Source organism: Rattus norvegicus, chromosome 3 (genome assembly GCF_021556685.1).
Source record: "Rattus norvegicus strain SHRSP/BbbUtx chromosome 3, alternate assembly SHRSP_T2T, whole genome shotgun sequence".
In the NCBI taxonomy this organism is placed as follows: Eukaryota; Metazoa; Chordata; class Mammalia; order Rodentia; family Muridae; genus Rattus; species Rattus norvegicus.
The window spans coordinates 91,593,892-91,614,363 of NC_141536.1; the positions used below are offsets into that span (position 1 = coordinate 91,593,892).

Sequence of the window (20,472 nt, forward strand, 5' to 3'; positions counted from 1 at the left end):
AAGGGCAGACGTGGTTTTATACTGCTTCCCTTACACTGCATACAGGGTCTCGTGTAAGAGTCCCTCAAGTAAACGGGAGACGGGAGTGTTACAATCATGGGACATAAGTAAAGCTGAGTATGAATACGATACTATGAAGGAATATACAGAGATCGTGTTTTCCAAATACTTTATATATGTTTTAGTTTAAAAAATCAAATTAGCTATTGAATTAAGTTGCTATGAATTATGTTATAAAGGTACCATAATTAGAAATAATAGTCTTAATTTAAATTTTTAGGCAGATCTGGATGGCTTCCAAAGAGGGGACTCATAAGTAGGCAAACTAAAGCAAGGCTTTAAAACTGGGTTGCCTCATGTGCATCGAGACAGTCGACGGGATGATTCTTTGACAGTTATAGATTCCCACATATGGAAGCCATTGCACAATATTTAAAATGTTGTCTTCTAATCCCATTTTTATCCAATCATCTCATCCAGTAAGTCACAAGTTCTACTAATCTATATAATTTTTCTTTTAAACATCAGAAAAACATAGAAAAACAAAATCAGCCACATTTGCCACAAACAAAACAAAACAAAACAAACAAACAAACAAACAAACAAAAAAACCCCCAAAAAACCAAACTAGGTATATCAACAGGGAACTAATGGGTCAAAAAGTAAGCTGGGAAGTATAGGTCTTGAAATGAAGGAATTAGACATGATTCCCATTTGGTTTCACAATATAGACAAAACTCAGCAGTTCACAATGGGAACTAGAATGGAAATTCATAACTATCTTTGTGAATTTAAAAATTTCATTATTAAACCTCTTTCTCTTTCCTTCCCCCCACCACTTTCTACCTCTGGTTGGCTTAGAATTTGCTATGTAGACCAGGTTGGCCTTGAACTCACAAGAAATCTGCCTGCCTTTGCCTTATGAGTGTTGTGATTAATGGTGTATACCACCGTGCCTGACTTTTGTTAAAATTTCAAGATTAAGCATCCCTATAAAGTTCACAGGTAAGAAGATAATGAAATGGTCATTCACGTAAGTATATAAATTATGTATTGTCAATTAAAAACTTCCTCATTGAATATTGGTATTTAAAGCACAGTTCTATTTCATTTCACTGACAACAACTCATTATATTACCTGCTATGTGTTGAGAGTTGCTTTGCTTATGAGAAAGCTTAGCAGTATATTAACTCTCCAAAGAAAATGTTCTGGTACATTAAAGCATTCAGTCTGTAAAGCTGAAATTGCTATAGTGAAAGTGTCAGGAGGGCACTGACTCATCCACCTGTGCAGCCAGTATTTACTAAGCACCAATACAATTAGCATTGAACCAGGAAAAGGCAATGAAATGAACCAGACAGACCTAAGTTTGTAGCAATATTATACCCCTAAAGACTCATATGTTCTCAAAGCGTTAACACTATAAGAGGGACCATAGAGATACCTGATATTTTCACTACACTGAAGTGTGGAGCATAGACAGAACACTGCAGAGTAGAAACCAAGAGACAGGTAACAAGCAGAGATCAGTATGGACATGGTTACTTTATGACCAGCCTTAGAATTTTTGAAAAATTTTTAAAACTAAATTTATTTATTTTTCTTGGATATTTTATGTATTTATGTTTCAAAGGTTATCCCCTTTGCTCCCTCTCCCATGCCCCTCCTCCTCACCCTGCTTCTATCAGGATGCTCCTACTCCCACCCACCTACTCTTGCCTCTCCTCCTTTGCATTCCCCTACACTGGGGACACATGCCTTCACAGGACCAAGGGCTTCTCCTCTCATTGATGCCAGACAATGCCATCCTCTGCTACATGTGCAGCTGGAGCCTGGGTCCCTCCATGTGTATTCTTTGGTTGGTGGTTTAGTCCCTGGGAGCTCTGGGGTGCCTGGTTAGTTGATATTGTTGTTCTTCCTATGGGGTTGCAAACTCCTTCAGCTCCTTCAGTCCTTTCTCTAAGTCCTCCATTGATTTTTTTATAGATTAACAGGTCTACATGGACTTAAAGGATATTTTGTTATTATATATATATATAAAAAACCATATATATGTGGTTTTTAAGCCCAAACCAATGGGAAATTGCTTTATTTGTTGTTTGCTGTGTTTCCCTTGTAGTTCAGGCCAGTCTCAAACACAGTCCTCTTGTCTCAGCCTCCTGAGTTACATGTGTATTAGAATTACATGTATATACTACCATCATGTCTAGCTTGTAAATTAATTTTTCTTAACCTAGAAGATTTTGTTTGGTATGAATTATAAATGTAATCTTGTTTTAAAAACTGTTTGTTTATTGTTAGTATGCTTTGTGCACAGGTGCTTGCCTGTGTGTGTTACAGACTCTTGTCTTGTGAGTGCTGTACCGGTGCTGAGAATGGAACATGGGGCCTCTGGAAGAGCAGCCAGAGCATGTCCCTGGCTGAGCCCTCTCTTCAGTCCCTTGGTGTTGGGTTTGACAGCAAGCCATCCCTTCCGGAGCCTCCCATCTCCTCAAATTAAGCATGGATGTTTGCCATTTATCTGAGTGTCCAGATACAGAGGGAAGAAGCTATGAGGTGCTGGGGAAATTTATTGGTGCAGTTCTATAATTTTTTTTAAAATTGCTGTTCTGGGTGTAGGTCTTATGTGAATTAAGTAAGTACACTATCACTGAACTAAATTTCCAGCCTCTGAAATTCAATTTTATTGAAACTAAAAATAATTTTACCTCATAAATATCTCATATGTAAAATTTAAGTATGTTCAAATTGTTATAAAGAGTAAAATATATTATTAGTTTTACTTTTATTCTTAAGTTTTAATTTATTAAAATGTCAGGTTGTGGACTTCATTAATTATAGATTATTACTACACACACACACACACACACACACACACACACACACACACAAAACTGACTTTTACCTATATTAGGAGTCTTCATTATGAAGTTTATTTATACTTTGAACTCACAGAGATATGCCTGCTTCCTGAGTACTGGAATTGAAGGTGTCCACACTACACCTGGCTAATATCATGTTTTCTTAGTGAAGTAATATCTTCATAGTTTTCAGTGACCTAAGTTTTTTAGTAATTTTAATTAATGACAGATTAATATTCTGCTATCATAGGATTTATTGCTGAATTTTACTCAAAGATAGTATTCAAATAACCTCAAGAAAAGTTTACAAAAGAGTAGCTTTAAATAAATAGTTAAAATTTCATTAGAACTTTGTTTCTAATCTCAAAAGATAAGGTTAAAAATTGATGATCTGGAAAAAGAAATCTGGCAAAACCTAATTAATTCACGAGTTACATATGCCTTAATTATTTCACAGGATAATGCTTGATGCTATGAAGATAACATTTAAAAATAATTTAGAAAAACATAAAATACAAAAACATATTAACTAGTGATGAACAAATTACTGTTTTTGAAGTAACTTGGAAACACGGTTTTAGAAGCTTGTATTTGACACAGTTATTCTAGGCATCGTTCATGTTTTTACATGCAGCACCATATTCAGTTGCTGCTTTAGCCTCACAGGGATCTTGCATGTGCACTAGTGTACCCATCTTGCTGTAAAAGGATAAAAGATGTGGAGAGTTACAGAACCGTCTCTGAGTCAGTCTCCTGTGGTTATTCATGCTAAGTCTTGATCTTCTGGTTTCTTGTGCAGAACTAGGAATTCTGTTAATCATTATTTGTTAAAACAACAACCACCACAAAACAAGTCTCATTAAGTGCTTTTTGGCTTCTGGGACAAACACAAGTGCTTCACAGTATTTTTAATAGACCTGTAATGATTATGTTCCATTATTTTACCAGTGAGCAAATGTATAGTTCAGAGAGTTTAAGCAACTTGTCCAAAGTCAGAAAGGCCTTAAGTAGCAGCAGTGACAGACCAAGCTGTCTCTTTTATTCCAAGGCCTGTACCCCAAGTGGTACAGTCTACATCTTCAGAAGAATGCATTTTCAAGATAACACATAAAATAATTTAGGAAAACATAAGATATAAAAATATCTTAACTAATTAGAAACAATTTAGCCATAATTAGCAGAATTCCTAAGCCTGATAGCTTTCAGGTATAATTCCGCACTAGGAACCAGAAGATCAAGACTTAGCATGAATAACCACAGGAGACTGACTCAGAGACGGTTCTGTAACTCTCCACATCTTTTATCCTTTTACAGCAAGATGCACATAGTGCACTAGTGTACATGCAAGATCCCTGTGAGGCTAAAGCAGCAACTGAATATGGTGCTGCATGTAAAAACATGAACGATGCCTAGAATAACTGTGTCAAATACAAGCTTCTAAAACCGTGTTTCCAAGTTACTTCAAAAACAGTGGTTTAACATTTGGCAAATATTTATGGAACAAATAAATATGTATGTTGAAGATTTAGTTGTGAACAAGAATAATATGTCCCTATTGTGGGGGAACCTAACATTTTAGAGGTAAGCTAACTAAACAAAGGAGCTGAAAGCAGATAAACGTTAGAGCAGCATAACCTGTCACCCTGCAAATCAAATAGAGTGTGTGTTTGCAAATAACGCCACATCTCCGATGGGCCAATACATGTTTTCAAAGGGAGGGAATAAAATGGAACATCATTATCCGAGCAGTCAAATGATGAGAAAAGACCTTGAAAGGATTGGAAGGTTGAATATTTGGGATGTTTGTTGTGCAAGGGTACTGAGAGCAATGGCTAATTTAGGAAAGTTTGGGAACAAAGTATCCACAAGGTTCCCTGCGCCACAGACAAGCTTATGGAAACCATATTTATTAAGTGTGATTATCTGAGGCACACTGGAGGACACACTAGTAGAATGTATGTTCTTGTGTTCTAGAAATTTAAAAATACAACTTGGCAGGGAACTAGGCCAGGTGTGATTTGCCATCACTTGTTTTCTTCTTCTGTCTTTGTCTGACATGTAAGTGACACAGTGTGGGAGGAAGTGTTTCAGAGCTACTGTGTAAATGGGGTAAATTCTGCTACAGTTCTGTGAGGGCTTCAAGAAACCCTTAAAGTACTGAAATATAATTTTTGTGGAGCCTAGGCACAGAATGCGCTTGCAGAAGTGTTCATGCCTGCAAACTTTAGGAAGGAGAAGAGATTTTTGTCTCTTTGCAGCTTTTGACAGTGCTCTTTGTTCTAATTAGCATGGTCTCAAAGTTGAGATTGCTATACCACAAGCACTGGGGAATCTTCATGGAGTCATGCCTGAAGAGTGTTAACTGTTTTGAAATATTTGGATTGTGCTTTGTGAAATCATTAACTAGATCATGCTCAAATTTCTTGCATAAAATATAGTTATGAATAAATATAAGAAAAAGGCAAGGATCTGGGGGTGTAGCCCAGGGGCAGAGTGCTTGCCTAGCATGTGCAAGGCCCTGGGTTTGACCCCTAGCATTACCAAAAACAAGGTACAATATAAAACAATAGATTTTGGGCTGAAAAGAGCTTTATATAAAGTAATTTACAATAAAGATATTATAAGATAGAGACATTAAAAATAGGATTAATTTGCTATAAACACAGTAGTCTCAGCACTGCCAACCACACAGAGACTGAAGGCGTCAGCAGTCAGACGTGAACTGACCTTCGCCTTGCCAAGGAAGCCATGATGTCCTGCAGCCAGACTCACAGGAAGCACGGGAAAGGAACACAGAAGCAAACAGGCTTCCTGCTGCCCCAGGGAGAGTCAGCAAGATGGCAGCTTCAATCATTTGGAATAACACTAAAGCAGCCTTAGGCTTTTCTCAGAATGGAAACATGTCACTATTACTGCAATACCTTAACAAATCAGAATGCAGAGAAACGAACACTTACACAATCCATCCTACAAAGGGCACTTTACTCAACATCTAAGTGGAAAACAATTATAAGGAAATTTCACAAAAATTGTCAGCGAACATAAATGACTAAGGGAAAAAATGTTTCTTTTTTTCCCCTTTCAACACACTTAATAGATTTTTAAAAAGCTTACCACTTAGAAACAATTTCCATTTCCAGTCTCCTTAAGAACTATTAATGTAAAGAAACTTAGATGAGGCACTAAGTGAAAAGTTTGGTATTCAATTGAGCTGCCAGGAAGAAATACTCATTTACTCCTCAACACAGCACCAGCTTACTGCAAGAGCTGATCAAAAGGAGTAAGTTTTCACAACATTTATATAGGAAGTCAAAAAATACTTCAAATATTTTGGGAAATTATCTAATCAGTGTACTTTTAGCATATGTCTAATCATGTATCCATCTTTGGTCAATCATCAAAAAATCAAAGGCGAATTGGCATGACTCAACTCTAACTCTAATACCGCATGATTGTGTCGTGTAAGCTTGTTTTGTGTGAGAGCTGCTGTGGGTTTAGCAGAGAGATTAACTACCGGACCTAAGCTGGCCTCCAAACCTTGGCCTGCTGATGCCTCTGGCTCTTTGAAGTCTGACCATCATACCTGGCAAAACAACAGTGGGAACTAGGACAGTGTCAGATCTAATCAAGTGCTCGCCACAGCACGGCTAACTACAGGCTTCACTAATTGGCCCAATTGAGGATTATACCTTTTGCTACAGATTCACGACAATAATTTAGTTAAATAATGTTCCCCTCCCTTATCTCTTCTAATTAAGATTCCAAAGTTGGAAGAAATAGGATTAGACAGTCTCACAACTGTGTTCTCCTTAAAGTGGAATGCATTTTTGATAGGTTCACTATGGCAATGTAGAATATATGTAGTAAAAACTAAACCAACTTCTGGAGAGTCTAAGAATCTGTGTCACTGCTGTATGCCTATATGACTAAGAAATTCAAGTGAAAATACTGGTATTTTCACATTTAAAATGTGAACATGTAAATTACACATTTAAAATGTGAACATGTAAATTACATTGTACTCCTATAGAATGTAAATATATGTGTGAGAGTGGGCATGCACCTATGACATTCACCCTGCATGTACATGTGGAGGCCAGATGGCAACACTAGGCTTCTCCTCTACTGCTTTGCCTTTTGATTTGGGACAGGGTCTCTCAATGGAGCCCACTCTTTTGGCTAGACTAGCAGGCCGGTGAACCTCAGGGATCCGTCTGTCTTTGCCCTCCCAGTGCTGGGGTTACAGGCATGCTTGGCCACACCTGGGTTTTATATGTGTCTGGGACCAAATTCAGGTTCTCATGCTCATGCAGTAAGTATCCTGTCCACTGAGCTCTCCCCTTGGCTTGGGTTTATTTTTGAAAAATGATTTCATTCAGACAAATAAAAACATGTTCAATACTTTAGTTTTGTTATTGGCAGTACATTTATGAAAACAAGCTAACTTATACAGCAGTCAGGACCTGTCAAGGACATTGTCAGAAAGATTATATTAGACTGTATGGCCCATGATACTACCACCTACTAGGATTTGTAGTTATTTCAGTGACGTCCCTGTGAGTTGATGGGCTAGTTTCCTTCTCTTCATCTTTGGGTATGTTAAACATATTTCACCTTCCTACTTATCATTAACAACTGGAAAGGTCATAGAAAATAAATACAGAGAAGTAAATCTAGACCTGATGGTACCACGCAACAATCTGAACTGTTAATATTGTCATAGTGGCTAGTAGCCTATGGGACTTTATACTTTGCAAAATGTGAACGTTTCAGATAATTCTGTGAAGCAACATCAAGCTATATTGTCATATTTTCATGAAGCTAATTTACAGCAAAAGCAAATGGAATTTTGGTGTTAGCAGTTAAGGATAAATCTATTCAGTAAATACAGCAGGGCTTGCTAGTTTATAGTAATAGGCTGGCCAAGTATTTGTGAGAAAAAAAGCCTTGGTGGCTGTAGAGTTATTGAGGTCTCATCTTCTTAACTGGGGTCAGGTAACACAAGGCAGTCTTGAATAAGCTCGAGTTCCTTTGACAGTCTATGGTCTCAATATGTAGTCTATAAGACCCAGATACACTAATTATTGAATTTGGGCCAGTTCAAACCTCCATAGCTGCTCTTCATCTATCTGCTGAACATTTGTAGTTATACAATGTACTTTCTGGGAATTTCAGCACAACTCAATTGTCAACTTCCCAACTTGAACCTAGAAACTGTGATGCTTAGAGTTGAAAAACTGTCCCATAAGGAAGCAATTTTTTTTGTAATAATTTTATAGATGGTGCAGCTAATGTAATAATATATTATCACTTGTTAGAAAATTAAATTAGTAGAATGTGAAAACAAAAAATACAAAAAATTACATTCATGTAAAAATGCTGTTTCTCTAACATCAAATTCAACGCAGCCCCACTTCAAATCCTACAAACTATGTACCAGCAGTGCACCACAGTTATAGAGTTTAGTTAGTGACACTACCAACATTATTAAAGAAAAACAAACTGCCACACAGAAAGATCCTAAGTTTAGACAGTCATTTCAGCTCAGTGTTGAGGCCAGTGCAAAGTTACAAATTCGAGGGAGTGGAGCGTCTGTGGTTGGTGCACACATATGTGGGCTCCAGTGTCAGCACTATAGACAGCATTCTGCTGTGTTTTTCACAAAGGGCAATATATGCAGCCTCAAAGTTACAGGAAATTGTAACAATTTATTGTGATAAGTGTTTTCTTCTGAATCAGAAGGACATGAAGGAACATCAGTATGTACTCTAAGAGGGAGAAAACACTGCTCTGTTTTTGAGTCTCTCCAAGTTGACAAGTATTGGAAAAGTTGCTTTACCTGTCATAAACAAAGGCCAATGGCTAAATAGGATTTAGTAGCACCCCTCTCTCCTCTGCTCTGTGCCTCTATCCATCGCTCCTTTGTGAGTCATGAGACTTTAGGTACATCCTATAAATCTGCCTGTGTGGAATTGGAACTTTACCCACTGAGCCAGGCTTTGCTTCTGGGAACAACACAGATTCAATGCCCAAGACACTACCACTTCAGACTTTTCAGAGGAATATAGCTTGTACTTTATTTTTGTTTAAAAATGTCAGATTTATGTACTTCTATTAGTTTTGTCATTTAAAATGACCTTTACCCTGAATCTATATTTTATAAAACCCCAAATCCTTACTTATTAGATAAACCAAGGTGACAAAGAGTTTGATTGACTGTTCTTGAATATTACATTTTTAAAAAGGTGACTTCATTTTTGTTTTGTTTTCAAATACTGCTTCCAAATCACAAGGTGACAGTTACGATTCTTTTAGCTTGTGTAATAACAAGAAGCCTGTGTGGCTAATTGGCATTCTCCATTAGAACCTCCTGCTATTCAAGGGAGTGGTCTCATTTGACATTATGCAGTCATTTTTATGCTCCCCATAAGACACTGAGCAAGGTCATAAACAGGATTCACATGATCATCCTTCTTTGGGCACAATAACTTTTCTACTGAAGAATTCTTGCTTAATTTGCATATAATAGAAATAATACCACAGACCTAGTTTTAAAAATATTGGGAAATTTGGAAAAATAACTATGTAGAGGGAAAATTATATTTGAAATATAAATTCAACTTAAAAAGTGGAAGCATACTTTTGCCAGACAATAAGCTTAAACCTAGTTCTCTAAATGTTTATGATGATAAGTCACTCAGTATTCCATCAGAAAAGCTGAGACAATGCTGGCCCAGTTACAATCTTGGGTTCCATTTCAATGGCATCTTTTGAGAAGTAAAGCAAATTAGCTCAAGAATCACTATTTCTACACACTCCTCTCGGGGCTTTAAGTGGCTTTTGAAGGGAGTATTCCCCAGATGAGGAACTTCTAACACTCCTGCAGAGATGACCTGCCTGAAGAACTGGCTGTCTGATTAACTATTAACTACTCTCAATAGGATTAGATAATTAAGGACATTGATGACCATTAATTAGGAGGAGGGCACATTAATTTGTCACAGGATAGGACCCTTATGATGATTTATAGGTTAGTGCTACTTGTAAATGTAAAGGCACAGAGAAAGAGAGAGAGCCATTAAGTTACCTTATCAAGTGGCCAGCTTAAAGAGGGCAGAGGGTCAGAGAAGGGCCAAAGTGGTCACTTTAAGGGTGAAGTCCCAAACACCAAAGCAGTGCCAAGCCACATTGATGATCATTTGGTGATGAAGTTAAAAATATGCTAATTTATTGGTGGTAATTCTCCCTTTTTATGGTTTCAAGCAGTTAAGACAAGTGGCCTGCTTAAGAGCTTTTCATTCGAAAAGAGATTAAACAACATGGTTTGTCAAGGCAGTTTGGCTGTTTTATGTCTTTGTTTAAAAAAAAAAATTGCACCAACTATACTGATAACTATCACACCACCCAAATGCCATCTCTCTGAACATTTACTTCATTAATAAATATATCAACCCTAATTGCTTAATAGTTCCACATTCATTTGCTCTTTAGCAAGATTGAGCTGAAATAACTCTTTTGAATTGCTTTCTGTCATCCTGCTTGCAGAAAGGTCACAAAAATGCACATGTAGAAAATTTACATCCAGCCACTAATATAACTCATACTTTGTTTAATTCAACATTTTAAAAATTAAATGTAATCTCCATGATATTAAAAATCAAACCAAACCAAATAAAACAAAGAACCTTTATGAGGTAGGCATAAAACTTGTTATCCATACATAGTTGTGGGTAGCATTCATATTCCACACACAGTAAGCACAGCTCATTAACATTTAATTAAATGCTTTTGAAAGCCTTGGAGAGTCACGTCGTATTTATCATTTGAGTTTGGAGCTTATTTTTAATAGCTATTATAGACATTCTTTTTTTTGCTGTACCTGAATAAAAATACATGATTAGAATGGAGGAAAATATAACAAACAATTAGTTTGTTATAACAAAAGTACTTAATTTGTGGCCGGAAATGTGTTTAGATGTTTTATTACAGTGAGAATCAAGCATAAGGGGACCATTTACCTTAAGGCAGTAAACTAAAACATAAAAAGTCTCTTACCTCAATGGTGAACAGCTTCCTTTTTAACTTAAAAGCTAAGTCTTTGACATCCGATTCATCACAAGTCAAGTTATTAAGCCGAGGAATCTTCCGTATATGGATTAGACCTCATGGAAAGGAAATTAAAAGAGAAAGCCTTAAGTGCTGTCATCAGAGGCATAAATTAGGGAGTCTTACAGCAGAATCTGTAAATTTACACACAAGCATCCTCCCTTTAAACTGGAGCTGACTACTCGGAGCAGTGAAGCAAATGGTGTGATTATACTCATGTAATCAAGCAGAATAAGATAAACAGAAATCCTGAGTGAGGAAAGCTAAGTGCACTGTGGTACAGGAGGACAGATGTAAAGAGGGACCTTAATACTTGTCAAAACCTCAGCCAGTCTGCGTGCAATTTTCTTTCGTATTTACAGTAAGCAAATATGGCGATCACCTTGCGTGCTGCCCACAGCACCACTCAGTGATCTTTATGTTATTAAATGCACCAGTAAGCAGCCAGCAAAACACAGCTTTTGGGTTACTGATAACCTGCAAAACACCAATAAAAAGTATTCCATTTTGTGCGCTGAACAAACTATTGAAGAAAACTACATTTCAGTATGGTCTAGGATCAAACATTAGTCTGTATGCCATCCGGAAACACTGATTTTTATGGCACGTTAGGCCCTTATGTGGCCATTAGAAGCTCTGCAGCAGTGCTAGGTAAACCGTGAGCTCCAGGCCTCATCAGCAGAGACACTTGCTAATCTTTACTGACAAGGCACTGGATGGCTTTTGTGTAGTTTCTGACTAAGCGAGGGGTCAGTTCCCACAGATGAAGACACGTAAGGTTCTTCAGCACATCTTTTTGCCTGACTCAGCTCATATTTAAAAACACCATGTCAGGGATACAGATACTTGACCATGGGATAAGAGACATCGAATGTCAGATTGGAGTAGACAGACCTTATTTATAGAACTGCGTGCGTGTGTGCGTGTGCGTGTGCGTGTGTGTGTGTGTGTGTGTGTGTGTGTGTACATGTGCATGCATGCGCATGCTCAGTAATGTGTGCATGCATTCAAGTTTAGAGTATGTTATAACTTTTATTTCCAAGTAATTCACCAAAATAAATATGCTTACATTTCAAATATAATGTTGTAATAAATAATTTGAAAATTCCATAGGCTGCATTTTGATCATATTTACTACCTACTTCTCATTAAGACAATAGCTTATAACAATTAAACATCTCATACACACTTAATTTAGTAGAATATACTTAATAGAAATAAGGACAGCACATTTCTTATTTTTCCCTACATGTGTTAAGTTAGGAGGCCTTATTAATTAACTCATTAATTATTTTATTCTCAGTTCTTTTTTATTATAAGAAAGTTTACAAATACTTATTACACATGAGGAATAATTTATTCAATCAGGGATTTCAGCACAAAGAATGACAGCTCAACTTTTGAAATGTTTTAAGCAAAATATATTTGTAATATAAAACAAAGTTTTAGTAAGTTTATAAGTGAACACTTATAAATGGTAATGTAACTTAAAATAACAAGGCAGGAGGTTCAGTCTCTACCATCAAAACCAAACCAAACCAAAAAAAAATTAATGTAGTAAAATGTTCAGTCAATTTTTTTTTTTGGTTTATGTCAGGGGACAAGACAAGGTAATATGTATTCCTTTTTAAAGTGCTAAAACTGGGGATTGAACTACAGCCTTATTGGAAAATACTCTACCATTAAACTACATTTCAGTCTAGGATGTACCTTACCACATAGCTAGCTCTATAAATTATAAACCTGTATATATCACAGAAAGACTGGTACGCTATTACAGGTTGAGTATTTGTTATTCAAAATGCTTAGGGCCAGAAGTAGTTCATATTGTACATTTTAAAATTTAGGGGCATTTGTAAACATGGCTGATTTCACATAAACCTTAAGCCACTGGTGCAACAACTTCAGACCCTGGATTTGACTACTCAGTTATCATAATCTGCAATCTAAGTTTGACGAACAGTTGAAATAGAATATTAACCAAGAGGAAAAATATTTAACAGTGGAATAAAACTTCCACCATGTTATAGCAGATGTTCTAATTAGACCAGAAGGACGCTTTCAAGTATGTGAGAAGCACTCAGTATATGTTTTTTTCATGATAAAGATGATGCTTACCATGATAATCCTTATACAATGGGTTGGTCTCTCTCTCTGAACCAATAAAAGATTCCAGACCAACTACTGTATCTGACAAATTTCTCACACGGGTAGTAATTGCTTTATTCTGAAAAAAAAAAAAACATGGAAACGGAATACTCATGTTATAATTAATTACAAAATAAGACATCTACACAATGCTACTATACCATCCTGAATACAAATCTTAGTGGAGGTAAGAGACATTAATAAATAAAAGTTAAATATACTACAGTCTGAAAAACAGATGAAATAGCCTCCCAGTTGAATGATCTGATCTAATAGGTATTCTGTGTTAATTTGGAGAGTTGAACACAAGGCAAAACTTCATAGAAAACATTAAATATTGTTCTTTGGCCAAATGAAGGAGGTTAACTTGACTTTCTCATTACTTTGCTCCAGTCTGCTGGAGAAGGCAGCAGACAATGGGACTCGAAAGGATAGATGGCACAGGGAAAGCATGGCGAGAGGCTCTCTGCTGCCCATGAGCTGGGACTGGTGTCATCCCCATAATACCTCAGGTCCTGTGACATATTCAACACATGGGAAGGTCCAGGTAAGGGGATGTAAAATGGCTAGTTCTGGAGTCTCCTGTGTCCCTTTCCAGATGCTGCCATCTGGCTCTAGAGTAACAACAAAGAAAGGCAAAGGAACTGTGACTAGCACTGACAATGGCTGACACCTTCTTCTTGACCACAGCTCTAGATGAATCCAATAGGGCTAAATAGAAGAGCTTAGGACGTGTCCTGGTGCTGGATTAAAACAATACATAAACACGGTTCTAAGCAAAGAATACCAGTTGCCAAATAGTAGTGATCCAAAACCATCCAGAACTCATGGCCAGGAAAGTGAAGTCACTGCCTAGTTAGCCACTCACTTTTGCATCATCTTACTTCACGGAAAGGCAGTATTGCTTGAAGGGTGATTCCTGACAGGCTGATGAGCCTGGAAAGTTTAATTATACAACACAATATCATCATCAGGACATTTATGTCTACTGACACAGATTGTTAAAATAAATCACTCTTTGTAAAATTTTGTAATTTTGAAACTCATTTTATAGACTGGTAATATCATTAGTTTAATAAAAACTAATTTTAGACAAAAAAGATAGGAGATATAAGGCAGTCAAGAAAACTGATCTGTTTGCTGCTATGTCTGCTGTTAGAGGAGAGAGAGATTCTCATTTTATGAATCCTTCATGATGACTACTGGGCTTAGTGCTCTTCTTAAGTGCCTTTATGAAGAGTGATCGGGATGGAGAGTAAAGGGGTTGACTGATACTGTGTGGTTCAAAGGGACATGCACAGCAGTCTGGGTTCCAAACATTCTGCTGAAATGGTTGCTTAGCTCAAACCTTAGTATTCGAAGCTCATACATACTGTGTGGAGGCCATGTTAGCCTTTAATCTGTGCTCTCATAAGGGGACAGTGTAAACAAATTTTCCCTAACTTAAAAAAAGCCTTTCAATTATGTGGACACACTATAAAATACATATAATATTTGCAAATGGCTATTTTTCCTAAGGCAATTCTTCACTCAATGGTGAGAAAATAATCCAGATTGATTCCTTCCTTTCAGTGCGGTGCCACAGGGGATGGTGCTCCTCCAGAAATAACAGGGGCTTCAGGGGCCAGAAACATGCTCCTCTCAATATTCCCTCAGCCAAAGACCATTATATCAAACTCATCCAGGTTGGGTTTCAGCCAGTTATTCTTCACCCAAACAAAAATGTCTGCCAGACATTCCAACAGCTGGGAGACAGTTCACAATGAGTCAACTTGAAAATGATTCATTGTGCTGAGTACTGAACAATGTTGGGATGGGGGTGGGGTGTGGCTGGGTTGGTAGTAAAGGGTGAGAACAAGTGGGAGATGAAGAAAAGCCATGTGGTTCCCTATCAAGAAGAATCCTGGATACTAAGCAGCAGGATCCTATCACTTCAGTTTTAGTATAAATTCACCTGAGAAGAGTACTGACGTTATGGACCTTCAGATGGGCAAGCGCTTGCTTATCAAGGCTACTGACAGTATTCTTAATCCAAAGGTCAGATTTCCTCTTATCTATAAATAAAAGATAGTCCTTGTGTCTAAATATCAGAGTGTGTTAGAGTTCACCTATTCAAGATTTTAGGCATATCAACTTGGGTCTTCTCAAATGTATATTAATAGAACTGTAAGGTCTAATGATGACTGATTTCTCTTCTAATTCTTCTCTAACAGTAAAGAAGTACTGTGTATTTAAATGACTAACCCAACACTGTTATTTCTGTTTTTCACTTAACTCTAATGTTAACTAATAAGACATTGAAAGACATCAATTTTTTAGGTCTTTTAAAAGAAAGCTTATAATTGATTAATTATATTTTCCAAAGAAAACTAATGGATTCTAAATATAAAACAGCACGTAGAGCCTGAATTCAAAGTTTCTCAGAAATGTGTTAACTTATTCATGTATTTTATTTATGGTATTTATAAGCTCTATATTTGTGTCACTGTAATTAATTATAAACTAAAATCTATCCAAAAGGTTTTATGAAGCTGTAGGTCGAGAAACACATTTAATTGTATTGTTACCATAAAGGAAGTTACATTTAACAGTGACCTTACTATTTTTTGCACAACTACTCTGCAAAAGTTGGAACAGTATAACTAAGTAGACTAACTGTGAAAACTAGAAAGTATCTGACAGCATCTATAGAATAAGAATAATGGAAAACTATAAAAGAATAACATCTACATTTCTGGCTGAGATAACCTTTATTTTTTATAACATACACAATGAGTTTCTTGCTATTTATAGGAACATAAATGATATTTGGGCATGGTAATACAGTTTTTTCTAAATTTAAAAAAATATGTGATTGCTTGTGTATATTCAAGATTCTTTTAGAGTATGGTCCATTGATGTGATATTATCTTAGAGCTATGTTTATAAAAAGAAGGTCATCCTTCAAGTCACTGTATTATTACTAAATGGCCTTTTAGATGAAGGTAGGTTAATTTATGTAAGAGAACAAAAATTGCATGTAGAAACCCCCTTGGGAGCATAATAGTCCTAGTTCAGTTTGTCAGGAACACACTGTACATAAAATCATCATCATATGGCCAGTGGTGCTTAGAAATCTTTAGTATAGCGACTAGAGTGGAGATTTTGACATAGAACTTCTATATTCTTATCCTCCTGGACTCTAAACAGTTTTATTTATTGGGAAAGATGTCAAACTTCCTGCTCTTTTGTTAAAATTAAGTAACAGAATCTATGCATCAAGTCCTAATACACATATTTGAATATCATTCCTATTTTAATATTGAAATTGCTAAATTAAAGTTTCAAGTGAGAAACACTTAACCAAGGTTAACAGAACTTAGTCATTATGACTAAATTAATGGTTATAGTGCACATGTGCCTTAATGACATCACCCAAGTATGTACAACGATATTGCCACCCCTCCTCCTTGCCCATCTGGATAGGAAATCTAGGAAGACTCAAAAATCCTTCTTAGACTAGACAAATCTCCCTCAGCTCCCGGGTGAAAGTTGTCAGTTCTGGAAAGTAGCCAAGACAAGACTCGGAGGGAAGCCAGAAGAGAAGAGAGCTGGTGTCCAGGAGTTTTTGGAGTTGGCTGGCAATCTCAGATAGCATTGTCATAAGTTGTAGACAGGGTCCTTAAAATGTTCTGTTTCAGCGTAATTTCTTAGTTACAGGAACTTAATGCACATTGGATGCTGCTGCAAGTAAACGAGGCAAAGCTGACTACCCTGTTGTCCGACATTTATTCTCCCTTACATTTACAAGAACCTGGTGAGCTTTTGCTTTGACTGTTTGCTTGCTTTGAAAGAATGGTAGCACATTTTTATTTAGTATATGTCAAATCCATTAAAAGAATTTTAAATTCTCAGATTAATTTAAGCCTCCCTTTCAATTCAAAGCTCATAAAGCTAACGTAGCAATTTTAAGGTAAAAATTGAACTCCTGCCCACATAAAGCTCCAACGATTGTTCTGAGGAAGCCCTTAGCTAACAGAGCCGGCTGGACACTCCCTTCTGTGATGGCACCAATTACCACAGCAATAGAGAGGAGACAGTTTGTGGCAACACAGGATACGTTTCTCATAAATATTTTAACTTGAAGATTAAAAAGTTAATTAGTCATCATTTTAACTTTCCAGAGAAATAGACCAACTGACATAAAGCAGACATACACTGTGTCAAGAATGACCTCTTGGGTTGCTCCATTTATACTATCTAAGACAGACAGCGAAGAACAAGAGAGGAGAGTTCTCATTCGAGGGCAGTGTGAAGGTCACTCTGGACAAAGCACAGTTCCAGGTAGGGAGAAGGGGCTACTTAAGCTCCTTTCTGTTTGACGGCTACATGACAGGAGGTGTGCAGGTGCATGTGGGTCTCCCACAGTCGAGCCTGGGACACAGAACCTCTTCTGAAGTGTACATATTTCTTTGTTATGAAATCCAACACTAAAGTTAGATAAGGGATAAATCTAGCAATATATGAGGAAGAATACGTTATACTTCTTATATGTTCAATTCTATTAAAGCAAAGACTATAAAATGATTTTGATGATTTTGTTCATTATTTTTGAGCAGTTTTATCTGACAAAATTATACTGAGTTACAATGGCTATTAAATTAATTGTTGCAGATTTAATGTGTTATTGAAACTCACAGTTTGTTTTAGAATATAAAGACAACTTTTTGAAAAGGAGGTAATTTAAATGAAACCTATCTGTTGGTATCATCACAGAATAATGTTCATACAAGGAAGTAATAAAACAAACATTTCTCCCCCTAAAGGTTAAAACATTTTACAGAGGACCTAAAGGCAAATCTATTTAGCTTGAAAGAGAAAGAACTTATTGATTTTTCTCACATTACTGGGACTAGGCAATGAAGTCCCATATTTTTGTGTGTTCTAGCTAATCAACTCTGTGCCTAACTTTGTTATGAAAAGGGTGGTTCTTCATTTGTTTTAGAGCATGGTTTTAGAAACACCATTTGCTTTCACGACAGAGTAGATATTTTTGAGTTTTGCCTTTTTTCAGTCAACATTCTCTTAAATATTAACAGAAGACTTTCAGAAATGGGATGCACAAGATACAATAAAAAGTAGGTTAGAATAAATAAGGGCATGCAGTATTCAGAAGCAATTTCAGACTTTCCCAAAACTTTATGTCATCTAATTTTACATTATGAAAATTAATCAGGTACTTGGTTCTTTATGTTTTGTTTCATGAGAGACTTTCAAGTGATATATTCTACTTTACTTCTTTATACTTAAATCCCCAGAATGCAATCACAGACATCCCCAAAACAGAGTGTCCAGTCAGTGTCTATGCTGCTGTGGCAAGTTAAAGATACTAAAGTTTAAGATCAGCTTAGAATAATATCACATTGAGCACAAAATTATAGCCTGTCATCAGAAACAGACAGCCAGAGCCAGGTCCAGATGGGAGACTGGCTGGGGAAGGCTGAGGCAGGTGGGGAAGTGACAGGAACCTGACAGAAGACAGGACTACTCCCTCTGCTGGCAAGGCCCTCACTTGCTTGGATTTTCAACTCATAACTAGCTTTTCTTTCATTATTTAAGATATAACCAATAAATTATTTAAGGTGTCCCCCTTTCAGTCTTCTTTATCCACACATCTTCTAATACCCTACTTTCAGTATATGAATTTTTCTAATATATAGGGATCCAATGTTTCACCAGGAGGTCTAATTATTTATCTTGTAATCTAATTACATCATAAACAGATCTAGAAGTGCTTTATAATATAAGCTTTCTAAAATTAATAATGCCTTTAAAGTATACTTCTGCATATAGCTATATATACCCATATACGATTTAAAGAAAGAGTCTTGGGTTATAGACATCCCAGTCTCTTTCCTGGCTCTGTGTAATGCTCTGTAATGAAATAATATAGAAATGAACCATATAAATCAACTATACAGGGAACAAGGAAACAGCATGTCACAGCAAAACAGCAGAGATGTACAGCGCCAAACCTATCTGACAATCTAATGATCTGAACGTACAGATATTATGTACTAATATTAAGAACTAATGATTACACAAAAAACTAGTTAAATTTTACAGAAAAATTATTCGATATTTGGTTTTCAATGTAAGTTAATAGCTGCAGCAAAAACATTTAGTAAAAATCTGTTCTAAGATTTTGGCCTACAACCAGAAGCTCCCAGAACAGGAGGGATCAGCTTTTTCACCCACTGTTCTCATCTGAATCCTGGCTTAAAAGCTATTCCAGCTCCCAGCTTTCCAGAAGGCTCCATCCCAGGAATCCTTGCCTGCCATTTGGTTTGCTGCTTTTAATCTCCTAGGACTTTCTTAGTGGCTCTACTCTGCTGAACTGGCACTTGCTTCTAGAAGTGAGTTATTATTAAACCTGTAGGTCAATTGTGGCACTAACAACTCTTTGGAAGCTTTCAGCCACAGTGTACAATTTGCTAGTCTAATTAAATATTAATTCTAAGTGTTACATTTTGTGGCTAAGAGCTTTTATTTTCCATCATCACCCTGGAAGAGAAAGAGGTTACAAGGCTAATTTAATCTCTTCCTTTGTACTCCCCAACATCAAAAATTAACTATGTAGGGTATGAAAACATTATTAAAAGAGCTAGAACTCTTTATATAATAATAATGTAATTAATAGCAAAGGGCTAAAACATAGCATCAGGGCATACTATTTGACCTGGTATTTAAACAGCTGGAAAATATTAATCATAACAAACATATTTTGTCTTAGCATTAAGAAATAACTATAATTTTTCAAAGATACTAAGTGTTCTTTCAGGAAGGGCAAAAATCTGAGTAAAAGTTAGCAAAAATAATTTATAAAACTTCATTTTCTCAGGGATTTTTCAGATAGCTTGTAACACAAAGGATAAAAGATTTAATAATTTTATGAAATAACTACACAATCAAACTTTTAATTCTTTTTTGATTTGAAAAAACTATATGAAAATAATGTAAAAGACCATTCCTTATTTTTCTTGTATCCAGTTCTCATCTCTTGAACACACAGGTCCCTCCCTACTTCTGCTTTCAGAACAGCCGTGTCTGTGCCTAGGCACAGGTCACAGTAAAGAGGATGTGGTCCAGCAGCCTTAACAACGACTCACTCTCTATCGCTAACACAGGACTACACATCAACCACAATACAAAACATAATCGCAATTGTTTTAGGGAAAGTGGGAAAAAAAACCCAAAATGATTACTTTCTTTATGTTGTACTGAATATACTTTAGTTAGATGAAACATAATAGAAGGGTTCTAAATGGTATTTTTTCCTTTTCAGTATGAACACAAATCTGATTGGCAACTACTACA

The 20,472-nt window shown here is 36.4% G+C and overlaps 1 protein-coding gene across 8 annotated transcripts in view; it reads right to left on the minus strand.

Moving 5' to 3' along the window:
* Elp4 (elongator acetyltransferase complex subunit 4) overlaps positions 1-20,472 on the minus strand; it is a 222,973-nt gene that overhangs the window by 94,662 nt on the left and 107,839 nt on the right. For all 8 annotated transcript variants that reach the window (XR_015683419.1, XR_015683418.1, XM_087654482.1 and 5 more), the window contains exons 8-9: positions 13,087-13,195; positions 10,918-11,024 (exon numbers count right to left, since the gene is read on the minus strand). Coding sequence is in view for 6 of the 8 variants with exons in the window: in XM_087654482.1 (XP_087510608.1) it covers positions 10,918-11,024; positions 13,087-13,195 (216 nt within the window). In the remaining 2 variants the exon portion in view is untranslated. The remainder of the gene's footprint in view (positions 1-10,917; positions 11,025-13,086; positions 13,196-20,472) is intronic.